This window comes from Gambusia affinis, linkage group LG10 (genome assembly GCF_019740435.1).
Source record: "Gambusia affinis linkage group LG10, SWU_Gaff_1.0, whole genome shotgun sequence".
NCBI classification, from domain to species: Eukaryota; Metazoa; Chordata; class Actinopteri; order Cyprinodontiformes; family Poeciliidae; genus Gambusia; species Gambusia affinis.
In genome coordinates, this window is record NC_057877.1 from 18,930,667 (window position 1) to 18,944,934 (window position 14,268).

At 37.4% G+C, this 14,268-nt stretch overlaps 2 protein-coding genes across 5 annotated transcripts in view; one reads left to right on the plus strand and one right to left on the minus strand.

Annotated features, from left to right (window-relative positions):
* Positions 1-630: 630 nt before the first annotated feature.
* ddx59 (DEAD (Asp-Glu-Ala-Asp) box polypeptide 59) lies at positions 631-5,810 on the minus strand. Its single transcript, XM_044129800.1, has 8 exons — positions 5,734-5,810; positions 4,653-5,476; positions 4,232-4,414; positions 4,039-4,128; positions 3,287-3,538; positions 1,807-1,959; positions 1,440-1,568; positions 631-1,264 (listed from the first exon to the last, which is right to left on the minus strand). The coding sequence occupies exons 2-8, from the start codon at positions 5,454-5,456 to the stop codon at positions 1,004-1,006; spliced, it is 1,872 nt and encodes a 623-aa protein (XP_043985735.1). The 5' UTR covers positions 5,457-5,476; positions 5,734-5,810; the 3' UTR covers positions 631-1,003.
* A 1,932-nt stretch (positions 5,811-7,742) lies between these two features.
* The window catches only part of camsap2a (calmodulin regulated spectrin-associated protein family, member 2a), a 40,505-nt gene continuing 33,979 nt past the window's right edge, over positions 7,743-14,268 (plus strand). For all 4 annotated transcript variants that reach the window (XM_044129704.1, XM_044129705.1, XM_044129706.1 and 1 more), the window contains exons 1-2: positions 7,743-8,343; positions 11,617-11,876. In XM_044129704.1, the coding sequence (XP_043985639.1) occupies positions 8,205-8,343; positions 11,617-11,876 (399 nt within the window). In that variant the 5' untranslated portion in view covers positions 7,743-8,204. The remainder of the gene's footprint in view (positions 8,344-11,616; positions 11,877-14,268) is intronic.

Genomic DNA, 14,268 nt, shown 5'->3' on the forward strand with positions numbered 1-14,268 from the left:
ACTGGAATGAAATGACTTAATTACCTCCTCCTTGTGTAGATAAGTTGTCCAGAGCCTTGCTAATGACCTAATTATTCTGTTCAGGTGTGGTACAGCAGAGGAACATCTAAAAGTTGCAGGGCTGTGGCCCTCCAGGACTGGAATTTGACACCTGTGTCCTAAAGCTACAAGTCAGAACTCACTTTAGATGTTTACTATAAAATAAGTATGATCGGTTTTCTATTTTTTAGTTGTCTTTAATTAGATAAGGTAAAATTTGCCTTCTCTTGTGACATCTATTAAGGATTAAGGGAGTAGGTTAGGACAAAACATTTTTTGTGATCAAATTCCAACTTGACTGGAAGTTAAAACAAGAGTAGTTTATAAAGAGGACTCAGACTTAAATGAAATCATGCTTCATTTTAGAACCCACTCATCCCTTGTGATACTTTTGCCAAGTATCCAAACTGACTGATTCTATTCTTGTAGCCCTTGTGACATCATTGACAAAATATGCACATAGCAGTTATTTTATTTGTAGTGCACTTTTTAGAAATGCATTTTGTAAAATTCTGTAGAGAAAGCCAATCTAATTATTCAGCAGTGTTTTCATTGTATATATAAAAAGAACACACACACACATACTATTTGTCTCAAGAAGAAACAAATTAGTCAAACTTTATTTGTTGAAATAATTTCACAAAAAGATAGAGGGGAGTTATTTCCTCACCACAGCTTCACTCCTAGCATAGGCACAGTGCCACCTGAGTATTTTCGGGGTCAAACACCCTCTTCTCTTATGATAGAATTTCAAAGACAAAGACACAACTATTAAAATCAAAATGTTTATCAAGTGGAAACTAATTGTATGAATTGTATGTAGCTCCATTCTTACAAGAGTTACAAAAATGGATAGTCAAACTATAAAAAAATACATGTTTATTTGTTATTAAACAAAACACAAACTAAACATTTAATATCTTTATAATAAACAAAAAGCCCCGGAACAGGTTTGACCAATCAGTTACTTCCTGCGACGGTCATGTTTCTTTATGATGTCCAAGAGGTTGTTTTTAGTAACCAGTGTGTCGTCATGTTGCATCTTGTTCTTCTGACTTTCCCTCTTCTGTTGTTCAAAGAGGTATGGTGAGTTTAGGAGCTGAGGGGGCAGGATGGACCCAGTGGGTTTGACCCTGTTCACCACCTCCAGGAACAGCCGTTTGTTGTTGTTGTTCAGGAAGGTGATAGCTGTTCCCCTGTTCCCCAGCCTTCCCGCCCTCCCCACCTGGTGAGGAAACACTAAAGATGAACTAGAGGACATATTCTGTTTTCCATTTATATCCAAAATGCTACAAAAATAATAAGAATTAATAATATATTTAGATACTTTTTAAAACTTTAATGTTCTAGTTATAACATATTCAGTCATTTTGAGTGAAGTATGGGATTAGTTCACTAACCTGATGCACATACTCATCCATTGTGTTTGGCATGTCAAAGTTAACCACTAATCTCACGTTGACAAGGTCTAGTCCTCTGCCCAGCACACCTGTACTAATTACCACTTCAAAGTCTCCATCCAGAAGACCCTAAAGAACCAGAACACATTTTACACGACAGAAACTTGACAGACTGTATGAGCTTTATTGGGTCTAAAAATACTACAATGAATTTTACTAGATTAAAATGTAGAACAATGGAACATTGTTAGGTTTGTGGTTGAGTAACTACAATGATCAACTCAGGAACATCGATCTTTTTCAGTAAACACTTGGAGCTCTTTTATTTTTCCATGTATCAATATATTCTGCATGCCATGAATCTCACCTTAAGGATGCGGTTGCGCTCCCTCTGGGTTTTGTCAGAGTGAATTGCTACAGTAGTTAGGCCCGTCACCTTGGCAACTGCCTCACACAGGAGATCAGCACCCAGTTTACAGTCGACAAACACCACGACTGGAGGCTGGAAGAGTTTGTTATCCTAGAAAGACGGAAACTGTATTTATTACAACCATGTTATTGCACTAACAGTATGTATGGCTACAGTGACCTTGGCCATATCCAGTAAATTAGAATATATGTTCCAATGAGGCTCATTTATCAAATTAAAGGTACGTTTTGAAAAGAACATCCATGAAGCAGGTATTAAACATACTTTTCAATAAGCCCACTGCGTTATAAGTGCTTTTCTTAATGGTCTGATATGTTTTCATCTTAAATATTATGTTCTCATTACCAGTAAGCAGAAAAAAACAGAAATAAGAGACTGAAGATGTCTATCATTAACCTATGTTCCATTTAGTGAATTTAGTTACTAAAATAAACTTTTCAATAATATTTTAATTTATTTAATATGACTGGGTTTTTTAGCTATTTTATAGGCTGATGGTAAAAAAACTGCAGAGTCCAAATACAAATCCTCAATCATATGTTTGAGCAGGATTTGCTGCCATTTGAAAATACTTAGCAGAAAATATAACAAGCCAGGAGAAACTTTAAAAAGCATTGAGTGCTCTAAAGTTTTTGCAAACATAATAATAGTAATAATAATAAGTAATGAGTTGAAAACCACATTCATTGAAATACAAAAAATAAACACTGTATAATGAATGCATATATCAATTTCCTTTATTAATAGAATTTGTGAAACAAATAAACTTTTCAGCCACATTTCAACTTATGTTTGGAGTAACTGATTGTCCCTTTTTAAAATCATATTGGCACCGTAGTTTTGTATTTCTCATACACTTACCTCTCTCTTTACAGAGTTATTTTCCACTTATTACTGAAATAGTTCTATAATCCTTCTAAAAGTGAGGTTATCCTCAGGTAAACTATGGCTTAACAGGTTTTCCCTGGATCAAATAGAGCAGACCTCCTTCTCCTTTCTTTGGATAAATGTTGTGGGCCATTACTTGGATTCCTGGACTGAGGCCATGGCTCCAAGGCTGTGGTAATTGCAGTATAAACATGGTGTTGAGGGAGACTGGTTGTTGGAGTTTAAGGAATTTCTACATACAGTTGCCAACAAAAAAGAATAAGCTGGTACCGGTACATGGCAGAACTGGGAGAAAAGTACAAAGACTAAAATATGGGTGTGATTAGCAAAACAAATATCAAATCTCCAACTACAGAACTTCTGGTGCTACTCTCTTTCTTACACAAAAACAAAGACCACTTGTAAAACCTAAGCGGGAAATGGAGATAAGGTTACAGTGACACTCCATCCAAAATCCCTCCTTTTACCCTAAAACTTAAGCAAGTTTTGCCTTTACCTTTTACAAATAAAACAAAAAAATATAACTTACATTAAGAATTTCAAACAGCTTCTTCTTCTTAGAGGGTTCCTCCACCCAAAGCAGGATCTGCCTGACGTTAGCACACGGTTGGTTCTTCTCACCGATAGCAATGCGTACAGGATCATGGACCAAGCGAGCAGCCAACTCCTCCGTCCCTGCTGGGATAGTGGCCGAAGCCAGTAGAGTCTGGTGTTCCCCTGTAATATGCTCCAGAACCTCCAGGACTTGTTGCTGGAAGCCCATCTTCAGCATGGTGTCAACCTAAAGGATACACCACAGGAGTTATGTTGTGAAAGGATTTTCAGAATATAATTATAAACAATTAGTGAATCTTTGTTGTTATGGAGCTACATATCTTTGAATACCTTTTCACCACTATTATTGACTTGTCTCTGAAACTGCAAACATTAATCAAGAGGATTTTTTTTTTAGAAGTACCAGGCTTAGAAGACTCTCCTTTTTAAAGTTTAAAAAGGTTAACTTATCCTTTTTAAACTGTTGTACATTGCTACAACCAGAATTTTCTTAGTATTTTATCTGAATTTTAAATGATAGACCAATACAAAGGACGCAAATAACACCTGGTCTTTCTGCCCTATGTAGAGACCACTATACAGGTTTACTCCAGAAAACCTGCTTAGCCTGGTTGCAGGGGCACTAGAGCAGTCCACCGTGTTTTTGTGTTGTAAAAATTACAAAAGGGAAAAAGTTAAATGGGTATGAATAGATATTTGCAAGGCATTATAATAAAGTTGCCATACCTCATCAACCACCAAAAGCTTTACTTTGTCAAGTTTAAGTACTTTTTGCTTCAGGATTTCAATGAGCCTCCCAGGCGTAGCGATAACAATCTAATGGAGATTAAGAAAAACCAACATGATGAAGGGGAAAAAATAATACAACATTTTTTTTTTTTTAAAGTGCTTTGATTGGACAGAAAAACAGGGACTTTACTTTGATGCTGCTCTTGAGGCGGTGCAGCTGCGGGGGTAGAGGCATGCCTCCCACAAGCAGTGCTGTTCTCATGTTAGGGATGCCCATCACCAGCTCCTTGGCCTGTGTCTCTATCTGTATGGCCAGCTCTCTGGTGGGGGTCAGGATCAGACCCAATGGGCTGCATACGCCATGAACTGCTACCTGAACGTAACATTGAAAAAGAATGACTCAGTTTCTGACATCTTTCTGTAAAGGAGGTTAACAAAAAGAAAGTTGTGCCATTAGATGGAGTATGTCCAAATTATTTCTAAGGGGTTAGCATCTCATTAGACGGTCGCTAATGGAAAACCCTTCTACATAATCATATTTAAATAAAATATATAACTGAGAGTAAACACACATGAATCTTCTAAATCATATATATAGCTCTCTACCGTACCTCTAGTGCTCTCACAACCACTGGCAGCAGGAAAGCTATGGTCTTCCCTGATCCTGTGTCAGCGCTGGCTATCACATCCCTCCCTGTGAGGCCAACAGGCACCATCTGCATCTGGACTGGCGTTGGAGCCTCATAACCAGCTTTTTTCAGGTTGCCACTTAACAGGGATGGAAAACCACAGTGTTCAAACTCAACAATAGGTCTTCGGACATCTTTTCCCTCGGTTTTAATGCCAAGCTCCAATCTAATTCGCTCAACCTGTTCATCTGTGAGGCCTGAGATGAACGGATCTTCCCTGTAGCAATAGCCTACTTCACTTGTACCGAGATTTACGGCTGGATGATGAGGTTGCGAAGTCCTTCCATCTGTGTTTTTGTCCCTAACATTAAAGGCATAATCTCCAGCCCTAATTCCCATTTGCAGTAAATGACTGGCTTTGCATTCAAGGCTGCAAACATCATTGTCAGTAGTATCACATATGTACTCCCCATAACGTCCGCACATTACACAGACAGGGTCTCCTGGCTCAGGCCATCTCTGGCTCTTTTTGAAAGATTTCACTGGTTCCTCTTCTTCAGCGTCATCTGAGGAGGACTGAGCTCCAGATTCACATTTTGCGGCCTCTGTCGAATGTTCACTATTGTCAGTCCGTGTTTTTAAGTCTTCCCATGCTTTATCTTTCTGCGTGAATGCCTGCAAGTTTCTTTGGTCACAATCCTCTTGATCAGTCTTGCTTTTCTTATTTAAACCGTGGCCTGGTTCCTGGACAGGTCTCTTTACTTTCAGTGCTCTTGGCATAAACATTGAAGCGGTGGAAACAGGGTCTACGATGTAGAAATGTGAAGAAAAAAAATTACATTAAACACAAATAATAAAGAGTGAATAAATTATAAAAGATAGCGCCCCGAATGGCTGCTGTGACTTTAAAGTCTTGTAAAGCCACACTGACGTTGTGAGCAAGGCACAAGCGTTTGTACGTTTTGTGTTATATATCTAGTAGAATTGTTTCACCAATTACAATTCACAAATGTAAGAAAAATAACATAGCTTTCTCCTTAGTACACGGTGATAGCATGAATACCTCCACGAGTCTCGTCAAATCTTCCAAAACAACCACAGAGCGCACAGTGATGACGTAATTTCGCACTGCAATGTGGGTAAGGTAGTTCTTCATTTGTTAAAAATAACTAGAACACTACAAAGTGAAAGGAATGAGTTATAGTGCATAAACGATTGCATATTTTATTTTGTGGTCAACACATGAAGTATAACAATAATGCAGCTGAATTTATCTTAATGATTTAATTATAATTTATTTATAAATGTTGTTTTCATACACAGTGTAACAAAACAGAGCATTTTTCACAAATAAATAGCAGTAAATATATCCAGCAATAAAACAAACACAACAAAGCTGATTTGTGTGCAAGTGCCGGTAAGACAAATGTAGAAATGTTCCTCTGTTTCTCAAAATAAAAAAAAAAAAAAAAAAAGTGCAGCTCAGCTTATTATCATGACTAAATCTCTAAAGGTCATAGGATAAAATGTTGGATGAATAAAACTCAAGATTAAGGTGAATATGTGTTCTCTTGAATATTGGTCCCTTATCTGAAACAATCTACCTGTTGGTATTTGAGATCTAAAAATATAAAATCTGATTTATTTAAATAGGGTATCTGAGAACTGAAAATATGCTGAGGTGACAGCAAAGCGTGAAGAATGATATATGTTATAATATTATAAAAAGTCACGCAGAAAAAAAACCTGTTGAAAAAACTTGCTGTTGCACTATAGTTTAGATGTAGGTGTCACATGTGCTGCATTGTTTTTGTTGTGCTAACTGACAGGAATGGGACTTTGTCATGCACTGATAAAGGCAAATAAATAAACCATACAAAAATCAAATCTAATCAAGCACATTTTTTTTCAATAAGTCAATTACATCTATACATGAGTTAAAAAGATTACACTAAAGGCTAAATAAAAAAATAAAATAAAAAAGCAATAAAGCATTCATTACACAACATACATTATACACTTAAAACACAAATTTACATCCATCCACTAAAAAAACATACAGATTTTTTTCTCACTGTCTGAAGTTAAATTTGACCAAACCTCTCAGTTTTTCCCTGATATTGACCAAATGTAGCCTATGTAAAGTTTCTAAAAAAAAATTTAAAAAAAATCTCCAAAAATATTTTTGCTAACTTTTCTGGCATTTAACATATAGGAATTATTTTTTATAATTCTAACTAACCTAAAGCAAGAAAACTGTGGTCTGATTTAACTTCAGACAGTGAGGGGGGGAAAAATGAGTAGCCTGTGTGTCTTTTTATCAGTGGGTGCAGATATATTGTTTTAACTGTAACTGTTCTTCACTTTAAAGAGGAACAGAGGACCTTTGTTTTTGTTTTTTGTTTTTTTATGATAGCTTGCATATTAAAAAATAAACATGAGGATGGGTGCAGATAACCTTCAGACATATTTGATGTGGATAATGTGTACAAACTGTACTGTGCTATGGTGTTTTTGTAATATTTTAAAAATGTTACAAATTTAATTATTTAAACATATGACAAAAAAGGAACCTAAAACTAAGAAAAGCTAAAAATGATTGAGACCGTTATGAAGAAAGTAAAAACACTTGAAAAGATTGTTATGGGGCGTTCACTGTTCTGTATCTTAAAAGTGGGATAAAGTATCTAGATAATTTATATATCAGTATAGCATGCATAATACAAAACTAACATGTTGACTATTACAAATCATCTTAAAATGTCTGTTGTACAGTAACGAACGCGTTCAGTATATGCTGGTGTGGTGCGTTCAGGATGTAAAAATAGAGAAGAAAACTAATTTAATCAAACCATGATTGTTGACCTTCAGAAGAAATAATAATAAAAGAATAATACTATTAATTCATAATTAAACAATTAAGAATTAATTATTGATAATCCGCTGAAACCATGTCCGCAAATTGACGCAATAGCTCGTAAAGCTGTGAGGAACTCTAAGAAGTTGTGTTGTCCAACTGAAATAGAAGGCACCAAGTGCGCATGCGAACTACCCAACAAAGGTGCGGGACTGGAGAACCTCGAAGCTGTGCGACAGGACAACGGCAGAGGATAGGCTGAATGAAAACGCAAAGACAGAATAGCCAGGTTATAATTGCAATGTTTTGTAGATATGTAAGAAAGAAGCTGTCTGCTTCACCAAAATAACGGAAACGTTGCTGTTCTCTCTAGAGTCAAAGAACAGATTTTTTCCCCCCTTGAAAACCTCGAAAACCTGTCCAACGGAGTCCATTTCAGCTGGTCCCACTGAGAGAATGGATGGGAAACCCCAGGACTAGCGACCCGTTCTGTCAGCAAGAGCGAGAAGGACAAAAGCACGACCATCTGTGTGTTTTATGACTGGAAGTGGCTGCTAATAAGCAGTGAGGAGTGATTTCACCTCTCCAGGTTACAGCCGCCTATTGTTTTTTTCCATACATTCCGGTGGTGGGATGCTCCCTTAGGGTTGACTGCATACAGCATCAGCGGAGGAAACATGGGTGAAGTTCAGGACGTCAGGGATGCGAAGAAGAGCTTCGTCGCTCCGGCGATAAAGTCCTTCGAGCATTATGACTTTTCCCGAGCCAAAATCTGTTGCAGCCTCAGATGGCTGGTGGCCAAGGCATATGGAACAGGTAGGGCAATATTGTCCATTTTCTTTATTTTCTGTTAATTATAATTTTAAATAAGAAATTAAATTTACTATTTCACACAGTTTATTCAATTCTTTGTCTGTTTTATTATTCAATCATTTCATCAATACTGCACACAAAGATATCTGGCAGTATCAGTAGGCCTATAGACACCCCGAAAATTCCTTTTAAAAATTAGCTTATTTCCTTTTATTTACACTGTTATGTTTTCATTAACCCTCTTTCATAATCAGTATTCTACAAGTTTTGTCACCTTTGGCCATCTTATATTCTGCAATGAACATTAAAAAAATAATTTGTTTTATAGGTGTTGCACTGTCTTAAAATAAGCATCTCTTAGCGTTCTGTATCCAAGTAAAAAATAAAAATCTAAAGACAAACATCACATTTTGAATAAAGCATAATTTTCCAGCAGTATCTGCATGGAGCATTGCAGAGCTGATTTATGTAAGGAAACCATGTCATTATTGTTCCATACTGTGATGGTCGACTTCAGGTAAGCCATCGCTCATTTTTCATACCATGATCAGGATGTTCCCAACAATCACCTCAAGCTCTACTATCTGGCTCACCAAGATCTAGACCCGCTGTGGGAATAAAGACCAGAGAAAGTCCATCTAGTTGGTCAAATGTAATGTTGTCATGTAGAGGTAAAATGCATAATACATGCTGTAAAAAAGTCTACCCAATCCTGATGTCAAGCAGTTTGTTGCAATCTCAATGTTGGACTTGTTCTTATTGGAATGATGATTGCAATACAATATATTCTAGAGCTCCAGATAACAGACAGAGTCTCTTTGGCAGTGGGACTACAGAGAACTTCATATTGCCCAGAAGTGTTTTCTTTTTAATGAGAGAGCTTGGTTTGAGTGGTGGGAGTTCAAGCATTCATAATGTCATGTGTTCCATAATGATGATTTGCAAACGTATCTCTGACAACACAGATAAAAGTAAATGGTGAGTCAGTATCTATGTTTAACACTATGCTTTAAATGGATCTAAAGGTAAACAACTAATAGCATCATCTGATCCAGTATAATATGTATTTTCCAGGCCTGGATAAAAAGAAAAAAAAAATAGCAAAAAAACTTTTTTGCTTGCACACTTTACTTCCTGTCCCATTGTCTAAATGTTTTATCCATTCATCCATTAATTCATTGTTCTCTCTGTTGTCTGTTTATCCATCCATCAAGCCAGCTGTCCATAAATTTATCTCTCTGTACATTTGTCCATTTTGGTCTGTTTATGCTCCATTCCATCTATCTTTGTCCTTCCATTTGTCTGTTTTTTTCCCCATCAATTTGTCCATCAATCAACCTACCTGCTTGTCGGCCTGCCTGTCAGTTCGTCCATTAATCCATCTGTCCTCCCTTTCAGCAATTCATCTGTGAGTTAATTCATCCACATGTTCTTCGCTTCATCCAAGCAGCAGTTTATTTATACTCCTATGTCTTTTTGCAAGTCTTAAGTTTTAAAACTTTGTTTTCACATTGACGTTTGATAGCACTGATGCCTGACATCAAGAAGGTACTGGGTTTGAATTTCTGCGTGGAGTTCTCTCTGGGTACTCTCTCAGAGAGAGAAATAATATTCATGAAAACTTAATTGACATCTCCGTGTTGCCGTTAGGAGGTAGCATGTGCAATTCTTTGCCTTGTTTGTGTGTCTGTGGTGCCTGAGGTAGACAGGAAGCCTGTCCAAGACTGAAAACTCTGGAAGTCTGGGACTTGAACCGTAAGACATTTTGACATAAAAGTAAGAAGATAAAAGTGCATTGGGCATTATTTTTGATGTTTAGCTCATGTGTTCTGGTGCATTCAGTGAAGCTTGGTGTGTTAGGGCTCATCCTCTCCCGCTGCTGTTTTGTAACAAGTCGGCAAACATGAGATCCCTTGCAGACCTTCTGTGTATTTTCAATCAGAACTGAATGAAATGGGTTGATTCCAAAAATATAGCCTTCCTTAGGGAGCAGGAGGGAGGCAGGGAAATAAAAGACAGTGAGCAGGCTCATATCCAGATCCCTGCCTACGCTATATCGAATGTTCACATTCATCTAATCTAACTCATTGCTGTAATGCAGGAGCACATCAGCAATATGCAAGTGTGCACAAACCACACAGTGGGTCGTCTCACAGAAAGCTGCAACACATCATACAGTGATCTCATTTTTAATGCACCAATTCGACTGATATGATTTATTAGAATCATACAGACACACAGATCTATTGTGGCATGAATACCTTATTTCTAGTGGTAAGCGACAGGGTTTATATAAAGATTTATTGAATATGATTAAATAAAACCTTATGTTATATCTTATGTTTTATTCCATTTTATCCATTAATCTTTCCAAGGATATGATTATTTGTCATTCCTTCCTTTTTTCCTTCTTTTCTTCTTCCCTTCCGTCCTTGTTTTGACTAATCACTGAAGAAATATCTCCATAAATTTATAGTCAACTTTCAAAATTAAAAATTTGCTTAAAAGGTCTCCAAAGTGGAAAAGTTTGTAACATGACACAAAAACATGTTGAAAGCTGGAAACAAAGTGTTTGTAAATATAAATAAAAATATAAATATTCAGTCCAAAAGGCTAATTTGATGAAATGAAGTCAGTCGGGGTGGGTTGAATAAAATTAGTTGTTTTTTTTTGCACAATTAGTGAAATACTAGTTAATTTTGGTAAATATTTTGTCATTGACTTCTCTGAGACGATGAACATGCAGCCAAACACTCACATGCAGCCAGTCCTTTTGAAGATACAGGCAGTGTGGAGGGTTTTCCCAGAGAACTGAAAACATCACAGATAAAGACGAGATGAATCGATCGGATTCCACTCCTCCTGCAGTTTCTATAGCAACACTAAGGTCTATCCGTACTCATCCAGGTCAAGAGATAATAAAAACACACAGCAAAGAAGTAGTATCAGAAAGGAGGAGATAGATTCAATGACTAATGTTTTAAATTAGTCAGAATTTGTGCATTGTGTTTTATTTATTTATCTTTCTTTCCTTAGTTTTGCTTTTGTGTTTCTTCTTCTCTCTTCTGATGTTTGTTCCATTTTTGCTTCAGATTTTAATTTTGCTTAAAACTGTATTTTGAACAGGATGATGTTAACATTCTAACAACCAATCATGGAGAAGTCATAGCTCTGTGGTTATCCCATTACCAGATAGGTGCAGTGCTAAACCTGTTGAGCGATTTACGAAACCTTTTAGTTATAAATTAATCCTTTTTCTATCCTACTATTGAACAGACAGCATCCCTGCAGAACTAAAGGACCCCTTCTACACTGACCAGTATGAGCAGGAGCACCTGAAGCCCCCTGTGACCAGCCTGCTGTTGTCTGCTGACCTGTACTGCAGGGCTGGCAGCCTCATCCTGAAGAGCGATGCTGCCAAGCCGCTGCTGGGTCACGATGCCGTCATCCAGGCGCTGGCTCAGCGCGGTCTCTACGTCACTGACCAGGACCGACTGGTCACCGAGAGGGACCTACGAAAGAGGCCTCTACAAATGGTGAGATACTTTGTTTATTGGGTTTCTTTTGTAGGCATCAGGATTTAGACTCAAAATCTGATGCCTTGTGTGGCGGGATACTGACCAGTTTTCTCTCAGCAACAGAGACCTGTTTTGTGCACAAGTCCTTTTTCTCAGTCCATATGTCTTACAAGCATTATACTAAAGAAAAACAGAAGCTGAACAAGCAGGCATTTTAGCTAAAACAATACAAAACAATTACTATTTTATTTTTTTAGAGTTTTTTTTTGTTTGTTTTATCAGAATGTGAAATGCATGAAGCGCTTTCGAAACAACATGTCTTAAATGTTTGGATAACTTAAAATATCTCTAGCAGTTCTCAAGGGTCGGTATCCTACATGTTTTTGTTTTTTCCCTGGTTCAACACAATTGAATCAGATGACGGATCATTAGCAAGCCTCTGCAGAACCTAAACATGCTGAGTGGGTAGGTGGCCCATGTGAATCAGTCAAGTTGATGCAGAGACACATCTAAAGCTGGCAGGACACTGACCCTCCAGGACTGGAGCTGGACACCCACACGCTACAATAACTAACATTGTAACCTGAGGAAAATGCAAAACAACACTGAACATGTGGTTATTTCAACAAAGATTTGAACCAAAGGTTCAACAGAACTCTCTGACTTCTACCTCTGCACTTTGTTGTTTGAGTGTTTATATCCAATACATTTAGAATGTATTCTCCCATAAATTTTAACTAATTTGTCTGCGTTTGAAATCAGATGGCTTTAAAGGCTTCCCACTGAGTTCGGATGAGTTTTCCTCATTATTTTGGTGCAAAATCTCAGTTGGATGCAGTGCTGGTTCAGTGAATAGCAATTGAGATGCGATTAACACACAGTGTGCCTGCAGTCTGTTTGTAGATCCTCGCTGCTTTTATTTCTCCTCTATGCTGGTTCAGAAGTTATTTAAGTTTTACGTCAGGGTTTACATTCCAGATTTCTAGAGAAGACAAGCAGTTAGTATTTGTATAATTTCATGCTAAAATGGAAAATTGTATTTTATATTTGCGTGTCCATCTGTTTATCTTTGTGGGGGTTTCTGGGTACTGGATTACCCATCCCCTATTAATTCAAAGAGTCTTCCAGTTGAAAATTGGGACCCTTTGTGAGCTGTAAGTGGGGTTCACACCAGAAACAAGCCCAGCATGGACCTGACTGACTTGTTAGCAGGGAATAATGTAAAGCGTTTATGTGTGACAGGGTTTTTAGTGAATGTGAAAATGAGCTGGAAGATGAGTGGGAAATGCCAAACAAGTTCTGTGTTTTGTTCTTTTTCAACTTTCTCTCATCCCCCCATTCTCCGCCCATATCTCTTCACACTGCTGCATGGTGGTTGTTTACCTTTTTCAGATTGGTGCATCAATTATTTACAGCCTGTCAAAATCTGACAGGGCTGCACTTCCTGTGCTCCGTTGAGGTTAGGCTTATCGAAGACCAGAAACAGGAAAAATATTTCTCTTTTATAAGATGTGGAGAAAACATCCTTAACCTGTGACTTCTTTTTAGAAAACAGAACACTCAGCACCTACCTGCATTAAAACTGCTGGAGTAGATTCATTAAATTTTGCTTCATGGCACTTTTTACTAAGCATCCTTCCTAACACAGCAATTTGTGTTGAGGGGAAGAATTTTAGGCATAAGCAAGTCTATGTGATGTCTGAAGCAGCTTCACTCAGTCGGTCAGAAGATGGAGATGCTGATAATGTCTGACTTGTGTCATAACACTACATATTTTCTGACATTTTCACTGCGTTTCTAATTTGACTTTGCTTTGCAGTGGTATTTTCTCTGTCGCTCTCTTTTTTTGTCACCGTTCTACCCACTCATCCTTCTGTCTTCTGCCATGTGATGAATTTCCACACATGAAGATGCAGAAATCAAATCGCAGATCCCACCCACTCAGTCACCCACACTGATTCTGTATCCCAGGCTCTATCTTCTCTATCTGATTGGCTTGAAGAGTGTAAAGGAAGGAAAAGCAGGGGTAGACTGACATTAGTCATAGAAAAAGCATGTTTCTATCCTCACACATTGAATCTTACAGAAAGCATCACATGAAGAGAAATGTTCACTTTTTAGTTTGGACAATTCCTTTGGCGTCAAAGGCTTTCTGTGCAACTTTGATGAGTATCAAAGCATTAAGTAGCCTACATACTTACCTCCAATTAATCTGAATACAATTACAGGTACATTTCTTTGCATGATGATAATGCTGCATCAGAGTGTTTTTAATATAGAATGTATGCACTACTTCAGACTACTTATTAGTGACTTTAGAAGCTAAAATACAGAAAATCTAGATAAATAAAATTTAGATTTTTGTCTTTTCATGCATGCCCGTTTATCTGTTTGTGTCACTTTTTAGATT

Bases quoted from the DNA above. Each gene is read 5' to 3' on its own strand.
- ddx59 (XM_044129800.1), bottom strand. From the start codon at position 5,456: ATGTTTATGCCAAGAGCACTGAAAGTAAAGAGACCTGTCCAGGAACCA. The intron at 4,129-4,231 runs GTAAAGTCCCTG...AATCTCCATTAG, and splicing joins GCCTCAAGAGCAGCATCAAA to ATTGTTATCGCTACGCCTGG. The intron at 1,960-3,286 runs GTAAGTTATATT...CCGTCTTTCTAG, and splicing joins AGCTGTTTGAAATTCTTAAT to GATAACAAACTCTTCCAGCC.